Source organism: Rhinolophus ferrumequinum, chromosome X (assembly GCF_004115265.2).
Source record: "Rhinolophus ferrumequinum isolate MPI-CBG mRhiFer1 chromosome X, mRhiFer1_v1.p, whole genome shotgun sequence".
NCBI lineage: Eukaryota > Metazoa > Chordata > Mammalia > Chiroptera > Rhinolophidae > Rhinolophus > Rhinolophus ferrumequinum.
In genome coordinates this window covers 23,021,187-23,043,296 of record NC_046284.1, presented here as the reverse complement: position 1 = coordinate 23,043,296, position 22,110 = coordinate 23,021,187, and the positions used below count along the sequence as shown (strand labels likewise).

At 42.4% G+C, this 22,110-nt stretch overlaps 2 protein-coding genes and 1 pseudogene across 3 annotated transcripts in view; 1 reads left to right on the top strand and 2 right to left on the bottom strand.

Moving 5' to 3' along the window:
• Window positions 1-22,110, bottom strand: part of HS6ST2 (heparan sulfate 6-O-sulfotransferase 2) — a 345,446-nt gene that overhangs the window by 130,915 nt on the left and 192,421 nt on the right. The window lies entirely within an intron of this gene.
• On the top strand, window positions 19,244-19,528 carry LOC117024517 (translation machinery-associated protein 7-like). The gene has a single exon (XM_033109886.1). The coding sequence runs from the start codon at window positions 19,244-19,246 to the stop codon at window positions 19,526-19,528; it is 285 nt and encodes a 94-aa protein (XP_032965777.1).
• On the bottom strand, window positions 20,791-21,113 carry LOC117028707 (60S ribosomal protein L36a-like; annotated as a pseudogene).

The window sequence follows — 22,110 nt, the reverse complement described above, 5'->3', positions numbered from 1 at the left end:
AAAGAAGGAAAAAAATCACCAATAATCCTGTCTTCGAGATGATCACTATTTGCACAATATATTTACACCCAGTCATTTTTCTATGCATTTTATTATTTTCAAAATTGGAATATTTCAAAATGAGGGTATGGTTAGTTTCGTAGCCTGAGAGGATTTTTAAAAATATTATACCATAAGCATTTTCCTATAACCTTAAATCCTTAAACATTCCCTAAGAACATGATTTTTGATAAATAGCTAAGTAATATTTTAGTCTATAATTGTACTCTAAATTAACTAACGTTTTTAGACATTCACAGTCCTGTAGTTTTTTTTATATTATAAGTAATGTTTCAATAAAGATCCTTACACATAAATACTTGTATCTGAGTATTTCTTTTGGTGAAATTTCTAGTAGCAAAGCTGCAGAGTCAAAGCATATGAACGTTTTTAATTTTCTTGATCACATTGGCAGTGTGTACTCCAGAAAGGCTATAAGTAATTTATGACTCTTACCAGCAGTGTATAAAAACATCTATTTCACTGCATCCTTTTCAACGCTGGGAATTTAGATGTTAACATTTCTCAGCCAATTTTATACTTAAAAATAATTTCCATTATTAGTTTTAATTTACAGTTCGATTACCAGTGAAGCTGATTTTTTTGCCTTTTGTTTTTAGCTATTTTTGTAATAATCTGTTGTGAACTGTCTTTTGTATTAGCCCCTATTAGAACCTACAATTGACACAGCTCTGCAGATGTAATCAGTTCTAAGTCATCAATATCAAATGAGAACAGAGGTGTTCTGAATGAGCCCAACCCCATCAGAAGCTCCTGGAGCTTCTCTCCCAGAAAACCACTCACAATAGTGGGGACTGGGGAGTTGGGGGGCGGGGTGTGTGTATACTGAAATCTGGCACTGATTTGCGTTTCCCTGCGTTTACTTCTTCTGCTCTGCTTCTTGGATAAAAGCTAATGAGTAGCAAAACTGACAACAGACTAAGAAAAAAGAGAAGGAAATGGTTAATTCCTTAACTGGGATTGAGGAATGGATGGGGTTTCTTCCATTTAGAAAGGGAAAAAGAATTAACAAGACTTTTTTTAAGTCCTGTAGTTCCCAGTACGTACCACTTGATGGCAATCCTCAATTGGTTAGGCAATAAGCTAAGCTTTCCATGGGCTAGGGAAAAGACAGGCACATCAAGGCAGCTAAGTTAAATGCAGGTGGCCTTTAGATACCACTGGAAATATGGATCGCTGGTTTGCAAGGATATGAAAATCAAGGATTATGCATCCTAGACAATGAGACTTTGTGGACATTGGCTGAGTAGGGTCAGTCAGAGAAGGGGGAATGCATTTCTTCCTACTTCGTTTGTTTCTTATTTCCTCTGCTCTATTTTTGGTATTGTATGATTTCCTTCTTTGTGCCCCAAAAGACAAAATCATCTGCTTTGGGCTTGCAATTGTCAGTAAGTACAAGCATGCTTCTCAAGGGCTATAGGGGGAGTGAATGCCGCTGCAATGTAGGGACTTGGAATTGCCCATGCATGGCCGGCCTTGCTGGTAAAGACTGTTCAGGAAAGCAGGGGCAATGTTCCTGGGAGCGGAGAATGGAAAGCAAATCACAAGGCCCTTTAACACTTGTTCTAACCCCAAAGGCAGCATGGTATAGGAGAAACAGCACAGGTTTGGAGGCAATCAGCCTCAGGTTCATTTCAGCTTGGACCATTATAGGTGTGTGATCTTGAGCAAGTGACCGCATCTCTCTGAGCCTCCATTTCTTCCTCTATAAAATGTAGGATAACAGTACCTACCTTACAGCATACAAGAAAAACTACTGCTGTCATGATGATGATGATGATGATGATGATGACGATGACAATGATGACGATGTCTCAGTTCCCCACCGAGGGATGCAAAAAGCAGTACATATAATAGTCATTAAGACCCTCAGATTTGGATCAGACAGTCCTTGGTCCTAACGTGGGCCTGCACTTATTCCATAGGGTGGTATAAGTATTAGAAGAGAAAATGTACATAAGTTACACAGCACAGTGCCTGACACACAGTTAGACATTGGTAGGTGGTAGTCACAGTGGTAGTAATAGTCTTATGTAAAAGTTTTCACTAGTCTTTGGAAAACACAGTCAATAGAAAGGATTTACACATCTAGTGCTAAGATGGAAGGGTCTCGTGTGGTCAGCCAGTGCATGGAACCAAGCAGATCTGAGAAAGAGTGAGCATCTGCAGGAGCCAGCACAGGACACAATCCAAAGATGGAATCTGCTATTTCAAGCCATGTGCCATTTGCCTACAATGCGGTTTTGTTTGTTAAGACTGAAGGTCGAGACAGAAGTTCTCCCATGGATTCAGTTGTTTCTCTTGAAGTCACTAGAATAGTCAAAGGTTAAATCTGAAGAGAACCTTGAAGCCAAACCCTTTGGAAACTGATATCCAGAGGATAGACAATGGCTTGCCCAAGTCACAGAGAGTCAATTGCATAGGAGGAAATAGGTTCCACACTCCAACGCTATGAAGCGGGACTCTTCTCACTATATCCTGCCCTCTAGGCAGGCTACCACATGGCTGGTCCTTTATAAAGCCCATTATATAAAGGCCAAACAAGGATTCTCTCAATTTGAGTGAGCCATTGTTGCATATCCTCATCTAGTCTCAAAATAACCAGCCATATTTTCCCCCCAACAATAGGTGCAAATAAGGGTTTTACTCCTGCTTTTGTTCATTTACAGATGACTCTCACATTTTAATGCACCAATTTTAAGGACACAGTTTTATGGTTAATCCAACTCATGCGTGGACATCTGGTTTTCCACAGCACTAAATAATTTTCCTAATTTTGTGAAGCCCAGGCTAATATTTAAAATAACACGTTTCTCATATTCCTTAAAAGATTTAGGGGTACAAGGCAAGCCCTCTACAGTCCTGTTTAGGCACAATGGTAACATTTCAGGTAAATGCCTCTAGATATACAGCAAGGCCTGTTTAAGGGTATAGATCCAACCGTCAGGGTTCTCAGAGGCCAAGTGAGAAGTAGGTATATCAATCCAAGATTCACAAAACCACAAAGAGCACAATAGGGGAAGATGATGGCATGAGTAGCACCATAGTCAGCATCTGCCAAACCCAAACCCAAACCTAAACCCGCCAAAACAAATATCAACACACAACACCTACTAAAAACCCCAGACAAAATAATCAGGAAGGCAGATGACAAAGAGTTGCTGACTGGCTGGACTCATGGGCCAAACCCCAGTGAACTTTGACAAGGAAGAAGGTAAAGCTGCAGTCCAAGGTTTAGAATAGCAAATAGGTAGAAGCTGAGGTGAAGGGAAGGGGGACCTGATCTCACAGGGGTCCCTATAGTAGGACCTTGGGGCTTTTGCTGACAGGAAGCTCAGCATCAGCAAATGAAAGGATGCATGGGGGAGTGTTATGAGAAGGCCAGACTCCAGAGCACTACAAGTCTGGAATGCATTTTGTAAGCCATACTCCTGTGGGAGAAAATGGCAAGCTAAAGCACAACTGGAATTGCAAGGAGTAAAGAAACATGTCATACTGAGCAGTGGCTGAAGAATTAGGACAATTTCCTAGCAACCATCAGGATGGTGACGGTGACTGATAATCATAATAACCATCATCACTTATATACCAGGCACAGCGCTAAATGCTTACATCAACTCAATCTTCAGCTATGGCAGATGGTAAAGAAAATGGGACTGACCAAGAGATTTTAATCAGACTTGCTCAAGCCAGTTAGTCAGGAAGTGGTAGGTCCAGAATTCAAATCTAGACCATCTGACACCAATGCCTGTGTCGTATCCACTGTACTCATTGCAGCATTATTTTAAATAAAAATCATCAGGACTACCATTTATTAGATGCTTTCTATGTATATGCATCACAGATTTTTTTTTTCTGAGCATTTTTTATGCCTAATTTCATTGAGCCCTTCCAATAACCCTATGGATGGTTTAAGATGGATAGAGGAAACAAGGTAGACTCAAATAGGTCCAGTCACTCACTCAACTTCACACCCATAGGGCTAAGAAGCTGCAGAGTCTGTGTTTTCCTCTCTCCTTGCTCAAGAGGAAACTTTGGGGTAATGAGCTGCACAACCTCAGAGATTTGAAGGACTGCAGTATGATGAGGGAAAAGATTCATCTATCCCCATAGTGTCCCAGTGCACTTGATGTCTTTACTCAAATGTGGTTCCAATGGCTTGAGCCAATTGGGCTTCAATGATTGTTAAGCAGATACTTTTGGCATCAGTTGGTTGACTGGCCTCCCAGGCTACAGTGCGATGGTTCAGCCTTCCTGAGCAACTCCACTGCCTAGTCAATCAAATAACCTATGAGTCCGACAGTCATTTGGCTGGATTGGTGTTTCACCTCATTGACCGGTTTGACTGCGCAGAATACATTGACAGGCTGCCTCAGGGTTACATAAACACAGGGGGAGATCCTGAAAGTTCTGGTTTAAAGGATTGCCTCTTTTTAGAACCCCCTAGAAAATAACTGAGACTAAGTAGCGAACACATTATCACTTTCCACTTAGGTAGGTGGTTCTCAAATCTGGCTGCACGTTACAGTCATCTGGAGAGTTTTAAAAATACTAATGCCCAGGCCTGACCCACCAGATTCTGATGTAATTGGCTGGGGTAGGGCTTGAGCATCATTTTCCCCCCTCTATTTACTGTGGTATTAGTTTTTATTTTGTCTCATCTGAAATCTTAGGTTAATAATTTTCAAATTTTTTATGAAAGGCTTCAAATGTCCAGTAAGTGTTGAGAAGGATGGACACAGACCAGGAAGAATTGGAAAGCAAGTTGGTGGTACCTTGTGGCTCCCTTCTACAACCTTGGCTCCAGGGCAGAAAGAAGATGCTTTGCCCATTTTCCTGGAACAAATGAGTCTAAGCCAAAAACACTGCCTCCAGTGACCCAGGACCCTGCAGGAACATGAATATCATTCAATGCAAACCTAGAAGGTCAAAGAACCAACACCAAACCTCATTTAGTTAAGAGGGAAAACATATTCTGACGTGAAGCTCTGGCCTCTTCATAATCAACCTACCCCTCCCCCACACACTTCTGCCTTGTGAGGTTTCATGAAGGACGATAGAATTTAGCCATAGCCTTCAAGCATAACTAAAATCTACTGAACAACCCTCATCCTGTTTCCTGAAGTCTACAATCACAGGCACCCAAAGAAACACCATGGGATTGTACTGGTGTGCCCCTGGCAGACATACTATCACAGAGAAGGGCTATTCAGGATTTGAGCTAGCGGAGTCCCAGGAAGTATCATGCCCAACTAGTAACAAAGAGCTCATTTGGATTTCCCATTTCTCCCCCTGGATTGGTTGGCTTTTTAATTCATTGAGGAAACAAGAGTCAACCTTTGTTCCCTAACCTATCTGAGTCCTCAGTTATTCAAGAAACATTTATTGTCTACTTTGGGCCAGACTCTGTGCTATGCATGCCCCCGTGCATAGGGAGGACATGGTCCTTATCCTCAAGGAGCTCACAGTCCAGGGAGAAAGATAGATATGTAAACAATGGCATACAGTGTGATAAGGACTGTGCAGCTCAGTTTTAGAATCAGGGAAGGCTTCCTGGAGGAGGTGATACCGAAAATAGGCAGACCCCTTCCTCCCATTGTGACATTTTGAGGACAAAACCCATGTCAAAGGAAGGTTTAGGTCAACAATAGGACTTCATCTACCTGACCCTCCTCTGTAACTAAGGAGGTTCATTGATTCTCTACTTACAAGGAGTATGGAATAGGCAACGATCTTCCTGGTAGGGAAACGTAACTAGAAAGAAACAAGGCACTTTACCTGGCGAAGGGGAGAGGTAAATAGGCTTGTCCCTCTCCTCCATTCCTTCCCCTATTGGCAGCAATTAAAGTACTCGCCTGTCCCTCCTGGAGAAAAATCTGCTGCTCTTGCCTGCTTCTGAGAGAACTCGAAGCACGTGATAGGTGCACAGGGCACTAAGAGAAAGGACCCTGAGTTCTACTCCTGGCTCTGCCTCCACGAGCTGTGTGACCATGAACAAGTCCCTTCCTCTCTCTAGGCCTCAGTTTTCCCATCTATACGAGTACAAGGAGGTGTTGGGCTCAATGTTCACCAAGGCCCCTTCCAGTTCTGATGCTTTCAGGTTCTTTGCTTGCCCAAGCTTATACAGGCATGGGGCAAAAACAACAACCCAGTCAGTCCGAACAGTTGCCTTTGTCGTCTGTTTGTGGATGCTTGGGACACCAGAGGATGCTGGTCTTCGAGGTTCCACACCCTCCAGATTGGAGGCTAGCATTCTGCTTCCCACTGGGGTAAGGAAATAGCAGGCTTGCAAGGTTTAGAAAATAAAACCACATGAAAAGCACGTCCTCAGTGACAAAAGTCCTACATTATTTTCTCTAGTTTAAAAAAAACATGGCTGACATTTTTTCAAAATAAAGCTTCTGCTCCTCTGCCACAATCCATGGGCCAGTCACACGCCCATAAATCAGACATCAAATATTTTCCTTCTTCCCCAACACAGCTCGCTCTGTGGGAACAAAGAGTCTAGTATCAATAATAGCATTAAAGGGGAACTATCCTGCAACATAGCTAAGCCGCAATTCTAACCTGCCAATCGGGGGGTGGGAGGGGGAAGCAATTCAAAATCCTATAGCCATTACTGTCTACTTCTTTTCTTTTGAAGGACCCTTTGATTTCTTTCTTTCTTTTCATCTTCTTTGGATTTTCAAGCCAACCCTGAACACTTTGGTGATACTCAGGAGTTCATTAGGAGTTAGTCTCTTGTTAAGCCTCGCTCAGAAAAGGATCGCTAGTAATGGGACCAAAATAAATCTTCTCAGATTTAAACTCCTCTCTCCCACAGAGCTGTCGACCTTGGCTGCCACCACCATTGCCACCATTTAAGGGAAGGTGGCTACATACCAATCTTTGGCGCCAAAGGAGGAGCCGTCCGCAATTACACACACTTGCCCATCTACAAATGCTGACCAGGATGGGGCTGAGTCCTAATGGATCACAGTTGGGAAGAGCCTTTCTACAGCCAGAGGCTCTTTATTTAGTTCATTTCCTGAAAAAAACACTGTCTATGGGAGGCCTCTCATCTCTTAACGAAGGTTCCCCAAATATACCAAATGTGTGCATACCTTTACTCACATACTTCTCCCCGCTTGGAATAGCTTTCCCATCTGCCCCAGCTCAAATATCATCTCCTGTGAACAGCCTTTCCTGACCCTCTCCCCTCCCAAGCAGAGGTAATCCTTCCTTCCTTTGGGTTCACATGGAATACTTTGTTCTTGCCGCTATCATGGTACTTATTACATTACATTAGAACCACTTGGTGACCTGCCTGTCATCCCTGAGAGACTGTGAGCTTCTTGAGGACAGGGGCTACAGCTGATATTATAACACTCAACCCTAGGCTCAGCCCATACAAAGTTTTGGAACTTGAACTGAATGGGGGGAGTAAATGCAACTTTCAGCAGTGAAGTCATCAAGGTCCTTTATGGCTATAAAATTCTGTGACTCTGAAAATGAAATGTTGCCCCACAGACACATTGGTTTTAGGGCTTAGGGAGATACATATTCTGGCCTCATGAGACTGGTACAGAAATAACTATTCCCTTCTAAATGTTTAACACCAGATGTTTAGTTGCAATATTTGGCAATCAACCTCAAGCACTAGTTAATTAAGGTGAACCAACTTGATGCATTTGTGCTAAGCACACAGATGACTGACAGCCCTGAACTGTGGCATAGTAGGGGAGGGGGAAAGAGCAAGGCAGCCTGGGTGCATTTATTTTAAACTGGGCGATTCACTTGTATGAAAGCAAATTGGAACACTTGACAGAGTCATTCAGCAGTATTAAAGATCTATAGTCACTGCAGCCTGGTGGGGGGGAGCGCCACCAGTTACAGTTGCTTGGCAGTAAATAAAATATCCCCTGGAACGAAGCATTTTAATTTGAAGTGATTTTATCAGGAGCAGCTGACAAACCTTTCAAGGAAACTGGCAGTGTTAAGAGGAACCTCTATAACCTCTATAACAGTGTCCAGCCCGCAGGCCAACTGCGGCCCGCAATCCATTTTTTATTGGCCGGCAGCAAATTCCAAAAATACATTTAGTTTACTTAAATAAACCAGGTGAGGCAATACGTACTTCACCTCGAGTGAGTGGCCCGGTTGTTTGTGTATTTTACTGCATATGGCCCTTGGTAAAAAACGTTGAAAAATGTTTGGACACCCCTGCTCTACAACAACAGGAAAATGGCTTTGAAAAGAGTTAATGAAGTTTTAGCATGCAGCCCTGAACATGAGCTAGGCCCATTTGGACACTGGTCAGGGTGTTTCAGAAAGCAAGCAAATTAACCAGGGTGGAGAGCTTAGGAGGTCATAACCCTCAGGTCCCTTCTTGAAGTTTCCTGTGAAACACCAGGAGCCAATCGCCTCTTCCCAACCTCTGGACAGGACAAGGTCCAATCTGGGCATGCGTACTTGTAACATTCTACCCCAATTTCAATGCCTGGAACAGGCCCTGGTAGGTGCTCAATAGCTGTTGATTAGCCTGAATTTCTGGAGGAGGTATTTTGGTTTTTTCTTTTTTAGGAAAAAAAGCTATCAATCACCAAAAAGAGCCAAAGAAAGCCTGCAAGCCACCTTGCATGGCCGGTATCAAACCAACAGGAAATGGGGTAAAGAGTGAACAAGTAACCACAAACCACAAAAATCTATTTTTAAAACTAGGACAATACGTGGGCGGTACAGTAGTGCTGCTAGCTTTCTTTTGATCTACAGACATCTGTTCGGGGTTTCTTTGGCTCCGATACTTTATTTCCGTGGTGTGATGGGCCGAGGGTTTGGAAATTGGGTAGAATAACTTGGATGTATAATATGTAGTTCCCCAAACAGGCACAATATTGTCTGCAAGAAGAAGATGAAGCTCTCAAAGTGCTGTGATTTAAAAAGTACCCAGAAAAATTCCCGTCCCCAAATTCCTTCCCAGCCCCCATTCTGAACCTGCAGCTAGTACCTAAAATTATACCGCTAACATAACATTTTGGCTTAAGTATTGCCTCATGTGTTTGCAGGCTTATTACATACCTCTTGAATTAAAAAAAAAAAGTTTATCGATTACTTTATTTTGTTATTTTTTTACTTTATTGTTTATTATTAGTTTCAGGTGTACAAAAAAACATAATGATTAGACATTTACACACCTCTCTCTTGAGATTGTATAAATCTTTCGCCTTTTTTCTCGAATTTTTATTCCGTGAAGACAGAGTATATAATAAGCCACAAACACCAGGCTGCATGATATTTTGCTACTCAGCTCTTTGAGAGCATGGCAACCAGTCCAAGCAGGCTGTGCAAGGAATGGTAAGTTGACCAGAAGATGATGAGGTCCAGGGCACAGACACTAATGTAAAAGAGGAAAGGAGGCAAATCACAGGTACATGGGTCCTTGTAGAGCAAGCCAAATGGATATTTCACAGACCAAGGACTGGTTTCGGAAACACTCTGCCTGGTTGATTTAATCCATGGTCTGGTCACCCACGGCTCAGCCCAACCTCTGGGTACAAAAAGAAAGATCTGGGTAGAAGACAGCTGCCATTCTGGATCCACCCCATCCCCAAAGAACCCTTAGGAGCAGTGTGCCCCACAAGACAGGGATGCTGTTTCCTGTGGCAACAGCTGCTTCTATCTGCCCTCAATCCTCCACTTTTCAATAAGGTCATCTAGGCTTCAGCTGCACAATCAAATAAAATTAAAGAGGAAGCTTCTTGAGTTATGACTGTTATTAAAACTAAACTCCATCAGCACATTCTCAGGATTGCACCTGTGAAGGCAGATGCATGATGCTGCCCGTTCTCCGGGCTGCCCCTGGCTCCTAGGGACCTGAGTGCAAAGCCCAGACAGGAATCACCACACATCCCAAATGCAAAGAATTCAATATGTGGCCTGACCAGACAGGGGAGAAAAGAAGGGCAAGCCCCGCACTGCTCTCCCCTGGAAACCCCTTCTTGACCAAGCAGCCCTCCCTCCTTCTTGTGGGCCCAGAAGACGAAGGACAAGAAACCTTGGTCCTGTGGGATATCACCTTGGAAAACCATTATTTTTGGTGCTATCTCTTCCAGGATACTCCCAAGAACAAGATTTTGTTTGTGAGCCATTTCTCATTTATTAATCAGCAACAAGGAAACACTCCTGCAAAACTGGCAGGCCTCCTGCAACATGTCTCCAGAGTAAGTCCTGGGTCTGTACTCTGGTGGAAGCACCCCTCACCCCAGCCCCAAGCTACAGAGTTTGGGTGATGATGGCTACCATGCATTAGGTACCTCTCCTGTGCCAGGCATTGGCTCGGTGTTCAAATTAGCTCCTTTAATCTTACAACAACTCTACTAGCATCTCCATTTAATAAATGAAGAAACTGAGGTTCTGTGGGGCCAGGTGATTGCCCAGATGAGACAGTTAAGAAATTCTTGAGCTGGGATCCAAACCCAAATCTGTCTGAAGCCAGATTTCTGAAGCCACTGTTCTTTTTCATGAAGCCAGATTTCTGAAGCCACTGTTCTTTTACATGAAGCCGGATGGAGTTCTAGCATTCACTTTCTAGCACTTCCCTTGCTATAACCCCCAAGTGGCAAAGCTGTTAAAAAACAAACACCAGATTCAGCCAGTTACTCCAAAGGGAATCACAGTGCCTGGCTTTGAAGGATCTTCTTACACAGATGACCATCAGAGATGAGATGGTACACTCTGAGTTAGTGTCACAGCCACCTACTCCCAGATTCCAATTCCCCCAAAACAAATCTTTCCACCAAACTCAAGTCAGAAACCGGAAAAGCTCAAATCAGCTCAATATTGTGCTTTCATTCATGCGGTTTCACCTGAGGGAATGAAGTGAACTTTATCCAGCTTTCTGCCACAGGCTGGCAGCCTCTCCATTTCTAGGAACAGGGTAGGGGCTAGAGGGAAAGATGAGGAAGAGAGCTATACCTATAACATTATGCCTTAAATAATGGGTATTTGTCCTCTCTTATCAGTACTGATGTGAAAAGAGGGAAAAGACGAACCACAGCAACATGAAGGACAAAACCTACTTTGGTCTTGTCACCTTTCTGGGACAAAAGACCAGGCTCCAGAGCTCTATCTGAGGGGCAGACCCAAACACCAAAGAGAGCCTACTCTTTGTAAAGATGGCATACCTTTGCAGGAATAAAGCAGCCTCAAGAGACGCTCTGGCTGGCTGGGCACAGAATGGCAACTTTTCGTGGACTACACCGTTTCTGTGACCTCTTCACAGGGCTGCACGGCTGCAACTTTCGGAAGTGCACACTAAGCTTTTTCTAAAGCCATTCCTTCTCAGAAGCCATGGAGTGTAATTCAGCTTACTCTAAGGAGAAGTTTGTAGGGGAAAGAGTACTGTAATTTTATTTATATACAAATACAGTGGTACCTCGGTTTTCAAACGTAATCCATTCCGGAAGACCGTTCAAGTTCTAAAACGTTCAAAAACTGAGGTGTGGTTTCCCATAGAAAGTAATGCAAAATGCATTAATCTGTTCCAGACCTTTAAAATCAATCCCTAAAACTGCAAATTTAGCATGAATTTTACTTTCTAATGATACCATAGATCCATAAAATTTATGGCATTCGTAAGCTGACATGTTCGTCAATGGAGACGTTCGAAAACCGAGGTACTACTGTAAAGAGAATGCAGATCAAGAGGGCAGTGTGTATGATTCTATCCCAGGAAACCTAACACTACGATTTTGTTTTGCATTTAGAGAGTTGGGCAGGTCTACGGTGAGACAAGTGAGGCATTCACCTTGAGTGTAAAACTGTAAGACAGTCTTTTAAATAAATGTCTGTATTTTAGAATAGTTTCAGATTTACAGAAAAATTGTGACAATAGTACAGAAAATTCCTATTTCCTCCACACCTAGTTTCCGCCATTATTAACATCTTAGTGAGGTACTTTTCTCACAATTAATGAGCTAATCTTGAGATGTTATAATATTATTGACTAAAGTCTATGCTTTCTTCAGATTTCTTTTCTGTTCCACGATCCCACATTACAGTTAGCTGTCCACATCTCCTTAGGCTTCTCTTGGCTGTGACAGTTTCTCAAACTTTCCTGGGCGTTAATGACCTTGACAATTTTGAGGAATACTGGTCAGGTATATTGTAGTATATTCCTCTGTTGGATGTTTCCTGATGTCTTCCTCAAGATTACATGGGGATTATGGATTAATGGAAGACTACAGAGGTAAAGTGTGATTCTCATCACACCATATCAAGGGTGATGGGGAAACTGACCTTAAAATGGTTCCCTGCCCCGTGGAACTGAGCTAATATGGTGGCCCCAGCGGAGAGAGAGGTCCCCAGCCTAAGCCCCAGCCCACTTCCGTATAGCCCCCTCCAAGCCACACTTTGAGCCAATCACCAGACGACACCTACCCCTTCCCCAACTCAAGGAAGTCCCCAACCCATAAAAACCTGCTCAAAACCTTGCTAGGGGCTCAGTCTTTTGGGAAGGATCCCGCTGAACCCGCCAGCATAATAAAGCTAACTCTCCTAACTCTCTGAGTGCCACTTGGATTCTTTCTCGTCTTGGATTCTGCAACAAGGGTACATACTATCATTATGATTTATGACTTCTGATGTTGTACTTGATCACCTGGGTGAGGTAGTGTTTGTCATCTTCATCCACTGTAAGGTTACCCTCCTTTCCCTTTCCACACAGTACTCTTTGGAAGGAAGTCACTATTCATAGCTCGCATTTAAGGAATGGAGAGTTATGTTCCATCTCCTTAAGGGAAGAGTATCTACACAAATTACTTCTAATTGTTCTATGCGGGAGATTTTTCTCCTTATCCATTTGTTTAATCATTTATTTATATCAATATGGACTGAGAAATTTATATTATACTTTGGGTTACACTCCAACACTACTTTCTTTTGTTCCTCAAATTTTCCAGCATTGGCCATTGGGAGCTCTTTCAGTTGGTTCCTGTGCCACACCCCTCATTGATGTTTTGTTCGTTTGTTTGTTTTAGCACTTCTTTACTTTGTGGCACTACAAGATGCTCCAGGCTTATCTTATATGTTGCTTGCCCCAGTACTAGAATCAGCCATATCTCCAAAGAGCCCTTAGAACCCTTTCTCTATCCCTCTTGCACCCTCCCATATGCTCTTGCTGTCTTGTTCTCATACATGATTGTGATTTCGTTTTCTTTATCACTTTCTCATATTCACTTTCTCCTCTTCATGTTGATCCCTCTCTTACATTCTTGCTCTCCCATTCCCTTTCACGTGTGTGTGTGTGTGTGTGTGGGTGTGTGTGTGTCTTTTCAAAGCCAAAGAGTCATTTCCCTAAACACACAAAGTACCCCAGAGCAGAAGAACAGGAAAACATGAAAGGCGTTTGTTTTTTTCCCCCATCCCCAACAAGGAAAATGCCATTGGGTCCAAGGCTCTCAAGGATGATCTCAGAAAAACTCTTACAACCCTTGGGGCAAAGGTGCTGTAAGGATACAGATGTACAGTCCAGCATTGTCTATTACAGATCAAGCAGGCAGCCTCATTAGAAGCAATCAAAATTACCAAAGGGGAAAACCACTTCACATGGAGTGTCCCCTGGGAAGACCTAACAGCTGGGGCTATTTGAGACGAATTGTCTAACTCACCCTTAGGAACAGGATGCTGAAGCTGAGGGAGGAAGATGTTTTAATTCATCTCAAATATGTCACCAGCAAAAGAACTTTCCACAGTAGAAAGCCAACATCTCTGGGAAGCAGCCAGCAGAGAGGAGAGCCTTCTGTAGAGCTGCTAGAGGATTTCAGACACAAGCCTCAAGGATAGAATCACTGAATAAGCCTTTGATTTTGGGCACCAAGACAGGCTGGGAGGCTCACTTAATCACCTCCGGAAACTTGTCTCTGGGCCACTCTTTTTCAGGGAGCAGATTTGGAGCATGGTTTGTGGCACTTGGACAAATGCTGGGTAGTATATGGGCATGGTGAGACTGCAGAATTGGATGGGGAAATCCTGGACAGCAAAATGGGGAGGAAGGGAAGGGAGTCCCAGGTGGAGGTTGTCCTACTGGTCTCCCTCTCTCTATTTCTCCCTCTCCCTCTCATCCTCTCTACCTCTCTCCCTTTTTCCTTTCCTCCATAAGTGAAAAGTTAGCTAAAGGTCCAGTTTTAGGAAGGGTTGATTTAGGCAGTGCTTCAGTATTTTTATGATACTTCTAAAAGTCTTTTCGAGATAAACACATGCCAGGGGCCAAAATAACACTTGTGCTGTTCAGAAACTTTCCCCTTTGTTTGAAATATTTGCCTTTTAAGAGAGATTTAAAAGTCTTTTGGGGGCACATTTATAGGAATCCATCTAACTGTAGCAACATAAAAAATCATCCAATTTCCAAAATGCAGTCTGATTTTTATTAAGCTCTTTGCTCCAGGAACAAAAAGGACTAATTCAGTGGGAGCCACTAAACCTCCTACCCTGTAACTAGGAGACAAAATTCATTCTTCCCAAAATGAACAGACATGAGGAAACAAAATACCCCTGAGCATAAAACCTTCAGAAATTTCTATTTATTAAAATCCAGAGATAGGTTTTCAAGAACACTTTTCAAATTGAATCTCATGAATGAAGGTAAAATGAAAACTGTTAAATTGGTCCTACAACTTCACTCAATAAAAAGTAATGGCCACTTACTTAAAACTCTCTTAGTAAAGTAGAAACTATGAATAAACAGAAATGAATACTTACCTCGGGGTTACTCCTTTTCAATGTAACTTCCTGATAAAACTTTTGTGAAAACTCAGGTTATTCTGATCCCTCCCTTCATATGACTCCTGAGAGCAGTGTTTTCCCAAGTTCATTGCCAAAGCTAATTACATTAGAATCACCTGGAGTTGCTTGCTCAAGAGTTGTTTCTCTGGTCCCACCATGACCCAACAGAGGAAGCACATTTAAATTATAGGCCTCCCCAATATATCCAGTTCTAAAATTAATATGACACACCCCATTCGCCACCCATCAAAGCAAGGTGGACAAAGTGTATCAGCCTTCCCCACTCTCTTTTCTCGTCATTTAAAAACTATGGCAAAGTTGCCCAAGTCAGGGACATGGTTTCCTAAGAAGAGGTTGCTTTTATAAAAGATGATATGTGTCCACCAATGAATGAATGGATAACAAAATGTGACACACACACACACACACACACACACACACAATGGAATACTTTTTAGCCATTAAAAGGAAGAAAATCCTGCCTTTTGCGACAACATGGAAGGACCTTGAGGGCATTATGCTAAGTGAAATAAGTCAGACAGAGAAAAACAAATACTGCATGAACTCACTTAGATGTGGAATATAAGAAAACCAAACTCATAGCAATAGAGGCAGGGGATGAAGGGTGGGGTAATTGGGTGAAGGTGATCAAAAGGTAGAAACTTCCAGTTGTAAGATTAGTAAATTCTGGGGAATCTACCATACAGCATGGTGACTACAGTTAATACTGTATTATATACTTGAAAGTTGCTAGGAGAGTAGATCTTAAAAACTATCGACACAAGGAAAAAGAAAATGTAACCGTAAGATGATGGATGTTAACTAAACTTATTGTGGTGATCATTTCACAATATATACAAATGCCAAATCATTATGTTGCACACCTTAAATGTATACAATGTTATATGTCAATTATAACTCAATCAAACTGGAAATAAGATTTTTTTAAAAACAGCAACCAAAAAGGCCTGACTAGAAGCCCAGAACACCACACAAACAAAACCTGCCTCAACATTGCCTAAGCCAAGAAGCTTGTTTAGGGAAAGCTCTGCCCTTTGGCTCCCTCAGACAGCAGAAGCCTTCTCAGAGGAGCCCACACCCTCTCAAGGCAAACTGGCCCACATACAAAGCCTTCACATACATTTGCCAAATCTGAGAGCATTTTCACCAATGCACCTTAACTGTGTGTCCTTCTTCCCACTTTTTGAGTACTGAGCCAGCTGGAGCTTCCCTTTATCCTTTGCTGCAGCCTTATCAATCCTGTCCCCTCCTCACAGACTCGTATAGGAAGCCTATAAATTGTCCCACTGCAAAGAAGTACACAGCCAGCTAGATGGCACCTGAGTGCTGATGAACTAACTGGGACCCTCCTCCACCTTGGATGGTGGGAAGAAATCAGCAGCTGTAGAAACAACCAGAAACTTCAAAGGGTCGCATTTTCCCTGAGGGTTATCTAAAATTCCTCACTTGGAATGTGGCAGGATGGAAAGTAAAGCAAAGAGGCTGACCTGCTAACCTTTATCCTGGGCCTTCCCATAATTTGTTTACAGGGGATTTAGAAAATATACCTCTCCCTTCACTCAAAGTTTCAAGCCCTTTTTCTCTCCACAAGACAAAGAAAATAATGTGAAATATGATAGACAAGCATCAAAGGGACAATTTCTGTGTTCGTCAGGGTGTGAGTATATCTTCTGATTTTTCATTCCCTTCTCTGGTAGTCAGTCCTATGATATTAGAATATATTTCTTCAATTTAGGAATGCATTTCTGATTGACTTTTGGAAAACTCTCACTATGTAGAATTCACCTTTCTGAACTCCTCAGATTTCTCAATGACTTATGATTTCAAAGAAATCAATCTAAAAACAAGTAACTTAGCTGATGGGATGGGAGTTGGGAGTAGGGAGTGATTGCTTAATGGGTAAGGGATTTTCTTTGGGGTGGTAAAAATGTTTTGAACTAGATAGTGAGGATAATTTCACAAAATTGTGAGTGTACTAAATTCCATTTAATGATACAATTTGAAATGGTGAATTTTTACCATTTGTTATGTGAATTTCATCTCAAATCTAAAGAACAGAATAAAGGAGCAAGCATAACAGAAAGACTCAAAGATACAGACAAAAAAAGCAAACAATTTGATGATAGAGAAGTTTTGCTGAGTCCTAAGCAGCAAAGAAACAGAACCAAGCCAATGCAAAGTCCTCAACAACAAAAACAGCGGCGATCACAATGCTCGGTGATAATAGCCAGTATTTATTAATTACTATGGGCTGAGCACTATGCTAAACTATATGCCCTTTTTATCAAATCTTGACACAACAATCCTATCTGTTAAGTTCTCTTTATGAATCACTGAAGAAACTGGGGCTCAGAGATGTGATATACTCAAGATCATATAGCTAATAAGTAAAGACTTGGCTCCAAACTCATGGCTATCTGACTCCACAGTGCTTGCTCTTCACAGCTGACATCTCCTAAGTGAATATATGACCCGACAGTATGCACACAGGAGGAAAAGAGTTCTCTCTGCCCATAAAAACTGTTTCTTTAAATGAAAACCGAGCTCTATAGAGTGAGCACCTTGAAATGGCACACATCACAAAAGGCAGAGTTAGGGAGACAGTAGCACTGGCAACCAAAAGCTGTAATGTGGGGTAGGGTGGGGCGAGAAAGGAAGGAAAATATATACCCGTAATGAAGAAAAGTTTTAGAAAGGAAAAAAGGGGTGTGTGTTTGTGTGTGTGTGTGTGTGTGTGTGTAGGGAGGGAAGGTACAATAGCACGAGTATGAGAATGACAACTGTTTGAGTCAATGGAGCGGGGCAGGGGGGTTAGTAAATGCCCACTTTTCGACTTTGTTCTCAACACACATTAAGCCATTCACTCTTGAAGGCTGGACATCCCTCACTTGTAAGTGTGCTTGTCTGAAGGAAAAGGAAATTTGAGGCTCAGGGCAAAGGCACTGCCTTTTTAACAAAATGTTCCATATGAAACCAAAGGCAATAAAATAATAAAACATTGATAACTTACAAGACTTGTGATTACTCCATTTGGGGTGATGTGATTTGTATTCAGCTTAACTAAAAAGAGAGCACTGTTTCCTCGTATTCAAGAAAAAAATCACTTTCTATCAAAGAATCTTCCATCTTATACAAGGAATAAAGAAAAAAATGACTTTTGCTTCTGCTTTGGAGCTGGGAAGCCTGCACAGCCCTGGTTAATTGACCCTACAAACTTTCAGAAAGATGCAGGAAAAGAAGCAAAATTACCCTTTACCTATCTGAACGAAATCCACTAGAATAAAGCACTCCATAGGGAAAGTACATCTGTTCTCTTTGGTGCAGCTCCATCTCCAAACTCCCAGAATGAAAAGAACTTGTGATTCTTGGGGACTGAAAGGGGCCCTGGGAAATGAATGCCAGGACGTCAATAGGCTGCTATGGGAAGGGAGAGGCTGACAATGGTATCTCACTGGGAGAGAAACCTCAGGAGTCCACTCCGACAGGGCGCCAGACAGCACCAAGGCCTCCAGGGAAGCCAATCCTGGAAGTGGGCATAAATTTCTTTAACCCTGAAAGTGTGGATCCCAAGTCCTGCCATTTCCCAGGCCAATCAGTCTCTTACCAGCATCTCTACTTACCTGTGGGTAGAAGCAGATAATGAAGTGCCTGTTCTGGCTCATGCTGCTGTTGTTGCTTCACAAAGGGAGTTTTTCTCTAATTGGTCCATGTAAGGAAAGTTATTGCATCTTCTGAACTATTAGGTAATATCGAAGCACAATGGCTATAGACACTGCCTTTGGAGACAATATATTCATAGCCATTTCCTACAAAATGACAGTGAAGACAGAAATGGCAGAGCGATTGTGAGGACAGAGCCAGGAGTGCAGTTTCCAGGCTCTCGGCCTCACGTGGAAAGATGCTGGCTCAGGTAGTAAATGGCCATCAACTGTGATTGGATGGCCATCAGCTGTGGCTAGTTGGCCGTCAGCTGTAACCACTGAGCCACTGGCCACTAATATAACTGCTGTGGCTACGCTAGCAGAAAATGGGGGCTAGCAAGAAGATGGTGGCTGAGCCAGCAAGAGCGGATTGCAATTAGCATGGCAGATTGCACTTAGCAAGTGAGATTGGTTGGCAGAGAGAAGTGGGTGGCAGGTTGCAGATAGTGTGGCTCCTGCTTCCTGTGTCTCCAACCCAGATGCCAGCGAGACTATAATGGTATGACCCCCCTATCTATGGCTCTGTGGGTGTTCCTTTTTGGCCTCACCATATCCTGCATTCTTATGTGGGGAGAGGGACTAGAGACCCCAGATGGGACCCCGCTTAACACCCCACGTGACAGCGATACATGCATTGCTCTTATAAAAGGTGGGTCCTGCCACTTCCGGTGGCAGAGTCTGGGGAAGGGGTGGTAGGAGCCATGTTTGGCTATGAAGGTGGTAAGAAGCCCTTGAAGCAACTCGAGAAGCAGGCCAAGGAGACGGATGAGGAAGATAAGGCATTCAAGCAGAAGCAAAAAGAAGAGCAAAAAAAACTCGAGGAGATAAAAGCAAAGGCCAAGGGGAAGAGCCACCTGGCCACAGATGGAATTAAGAAATCTGACAAAAAGTTAGCTGTTCTTATGCCTGGGACAATGGTGATCCTGAATTCCATTCCTGTTTTAACATCTGGATTCCCTGCCATAACAACCTATTGCCACCTATAGCTAGAATGAAGTGTTGTCTTGGAGCCTATTGTACATTTAAGAATAAAACTATTAATAAAGTGTGTCCTGTATTAAAAAAAAGAATAAACTTTTGTAAAAAAAAAATTGTAATAATAAAAAGGCAGGTCGGAATCCTTTGCCAAAACTCCATTAAAAATATCACTCATGGGGCAACCGGATGGCTCAGTTGGTTAGAGCACGAGCTCTGAACAGGGTTGCCAGTTCAGTTCCAACATGGGCCAGTGAGGTGCGCCCTCCACAACTAGATTGAAGACAACGAGCTGCCACTGAGCTACTGGAGGGGTGGCCGGATGGCTCAGTTCGTTAGAGTTCAAGCTCTTAACAAGGTTGCCGGTTCAATTCCCGCATGGGATGGTGGGCTGTGCCCCCTGCAACTAAAGATTGAAAACCGTAACTGGATTTGGAGCAGAGCTGCAACCTCCACTACTAGACACAACTAGATTGAAGGACAACGACTTGGAGCTGATGGGCCCTGGAGAAACACTGTTCCCCAATATTCCCCAATAAAATTAAAAAAATAAAGTAAATATATCACTCATTATATTACATATAAGTCCGCATCCTAGTTCCACCTCACCTTGAGAATGAACTATTATTGCTATAAAATAATAATTTATCATTATTATTCTGCATTTTAAAGAAGCTTGTCTCTCTCTTTTTTTTAATTTATTGGGGTGACAATTTTTAGTAAAATTACATAGATTTCAAGTGTACAATTCTTTATTACATCATCTATAAATCCCATTGTGTGTTTTTTGTTTTTTTTTAAGGAGGGAGCAGGTCACCATGGCCCATGCAGGGATCGAACCAGCAACCTTAGTGCTACCAGCACTGCACTCTAACCAACTGAGCTAAATGGCCACACCAGAAGCTTGTCTCTTCTGAATAAAAGACATAACACAGTTTATCAGAAAAGTACTAGATAATCCGTCACATTCCACTTATTGTCTTTGTTTGAATTCAAAGCCAAATTGAATGCTCAAGAGCAGTGGTCATTCTAATACTACTAGATTTTGAGCTTCCTGAGGACAGAGGCTATGTTTTTTGAGGCTCTGTATTCTTAGTGGCAGACCCAGGACCCTGTTCACAGAGCTCATGAAATGTTGGAAATGACTTCCATTCCAAGTTCTGTGTGTGTGTGTGTGTGTGTGTGTGTGTGTGTGTGTGAATATCACTGCATTAATTTTCATACAGGTATTTTTCTAAAGCTTCAACATTTTTCTCAAAATAAGAATCCCAAAACTTAGAACTGGATCACTTGGCCCTTTCTCTTCTTATCTCCTCCCAGTTCAAAATGCTTGCATCTCTTAATGGCCAGCATCCTCTTAGATCTGAAGTTAGGCTCAACACATTCAAGCCTCAGCACAATCTTCTTTGTGGTTTTAGCCTTCTTCTGGAAAATCGGCTTTGTCTGCCCACCATAGCCATTCTCCTCTCAATCATAATGCCTCTTTCCCTGGGCATACAGGGAATCCTTGCCCTTCTTATACTGGGTCACTTAGTGAGGCTGATGCTTTCCACACTTCTTACAGAAAGTCCTTCAGGTTTTGGGCACATTGACCATCTTTACAGTAGAGATGTCCGCATGGTGAAAACGGGAAACTCAGCATGCACGCTTCTCGCCTGGCTCCAATCGCGCTTCCATTCCAAGTTCTTGATGGAAACACCTTTCACCTCTTCTTCTCCCTTGCCTTTCTTCTACAAAGTTTCGGATCTCTTTCTAAAGTCCAAATTATTTAATAGACAGTTTTTAAAGGAGTTCCCTCAGGTTTGTTTTAGAAGTGGGGAATAAATAATACTAACTCTGAAATATTTTTGTACAATAACCTACAAATCTCATCTAAAAGGGAGAGTGGTACATGTCCAAAGACAGGTGACAATGTTGCTGAGGACTCAGAGGGAAAGGACTGTGGAGATCAGGAAGAGGGCCCAGAGTGGCAAAGGCCAGAAAGGACCCAGAAACGGGCCTGCGGACATATTGGTATCATAATCAGCTCCTAGTGGCTATTTCTAGAAGACTGGCTTAAAACAGTATTTCCCCTTGGTACACTGTTGCTAACATAGTCCAGGAAGTAAAACCCACTCTTTTTCCTATTCTCAAACCTTTTGGAAAGGGTAGGGGGCAGGGAGTTGCCAGCAGCATACCATCATGGTTAAGAATATGGATTCTGAAGCCAGACTGACTGAGTTTGAGTCTTAACTCTGTGACTTACTATCATGTAACCCTAAGCAAGTTCTTAACTTCTCTGAGCTTCATTTTCCTCTTCTGTAAAATAAGGGTTACGATAATAATACTGGCCTCATTAGGTTGTTGTGAAGATTAAGTGAGAATTACGTAAAGTTCCTGAGCCATAATAAGAGCTCAATAAATGTGAGCTGCTATGATTACTTGGTCTGTCAGCATTAGCTCTAGGCTTGAATAACTGAACAGCTTAGAATAGTAGAAAGAACCTTGGTCTACAAGCCATGATTTCAAGAGTAGGTTGTGGGACCAAGCGTAAGATTAAAGGGCATGACTGATCCTTCATTTGTAACATGATAAAAGCATATGCTCAATCTAT

Coding starts and splice junctions, on each gene's coding strand:
- LOC117024517 (XM_033109886.1), top strand. CDS start 19,244: ATGTTTGGCTATGAAGGTGGTAAGAAGCCCTTGAAGCAACTCGAGAAG.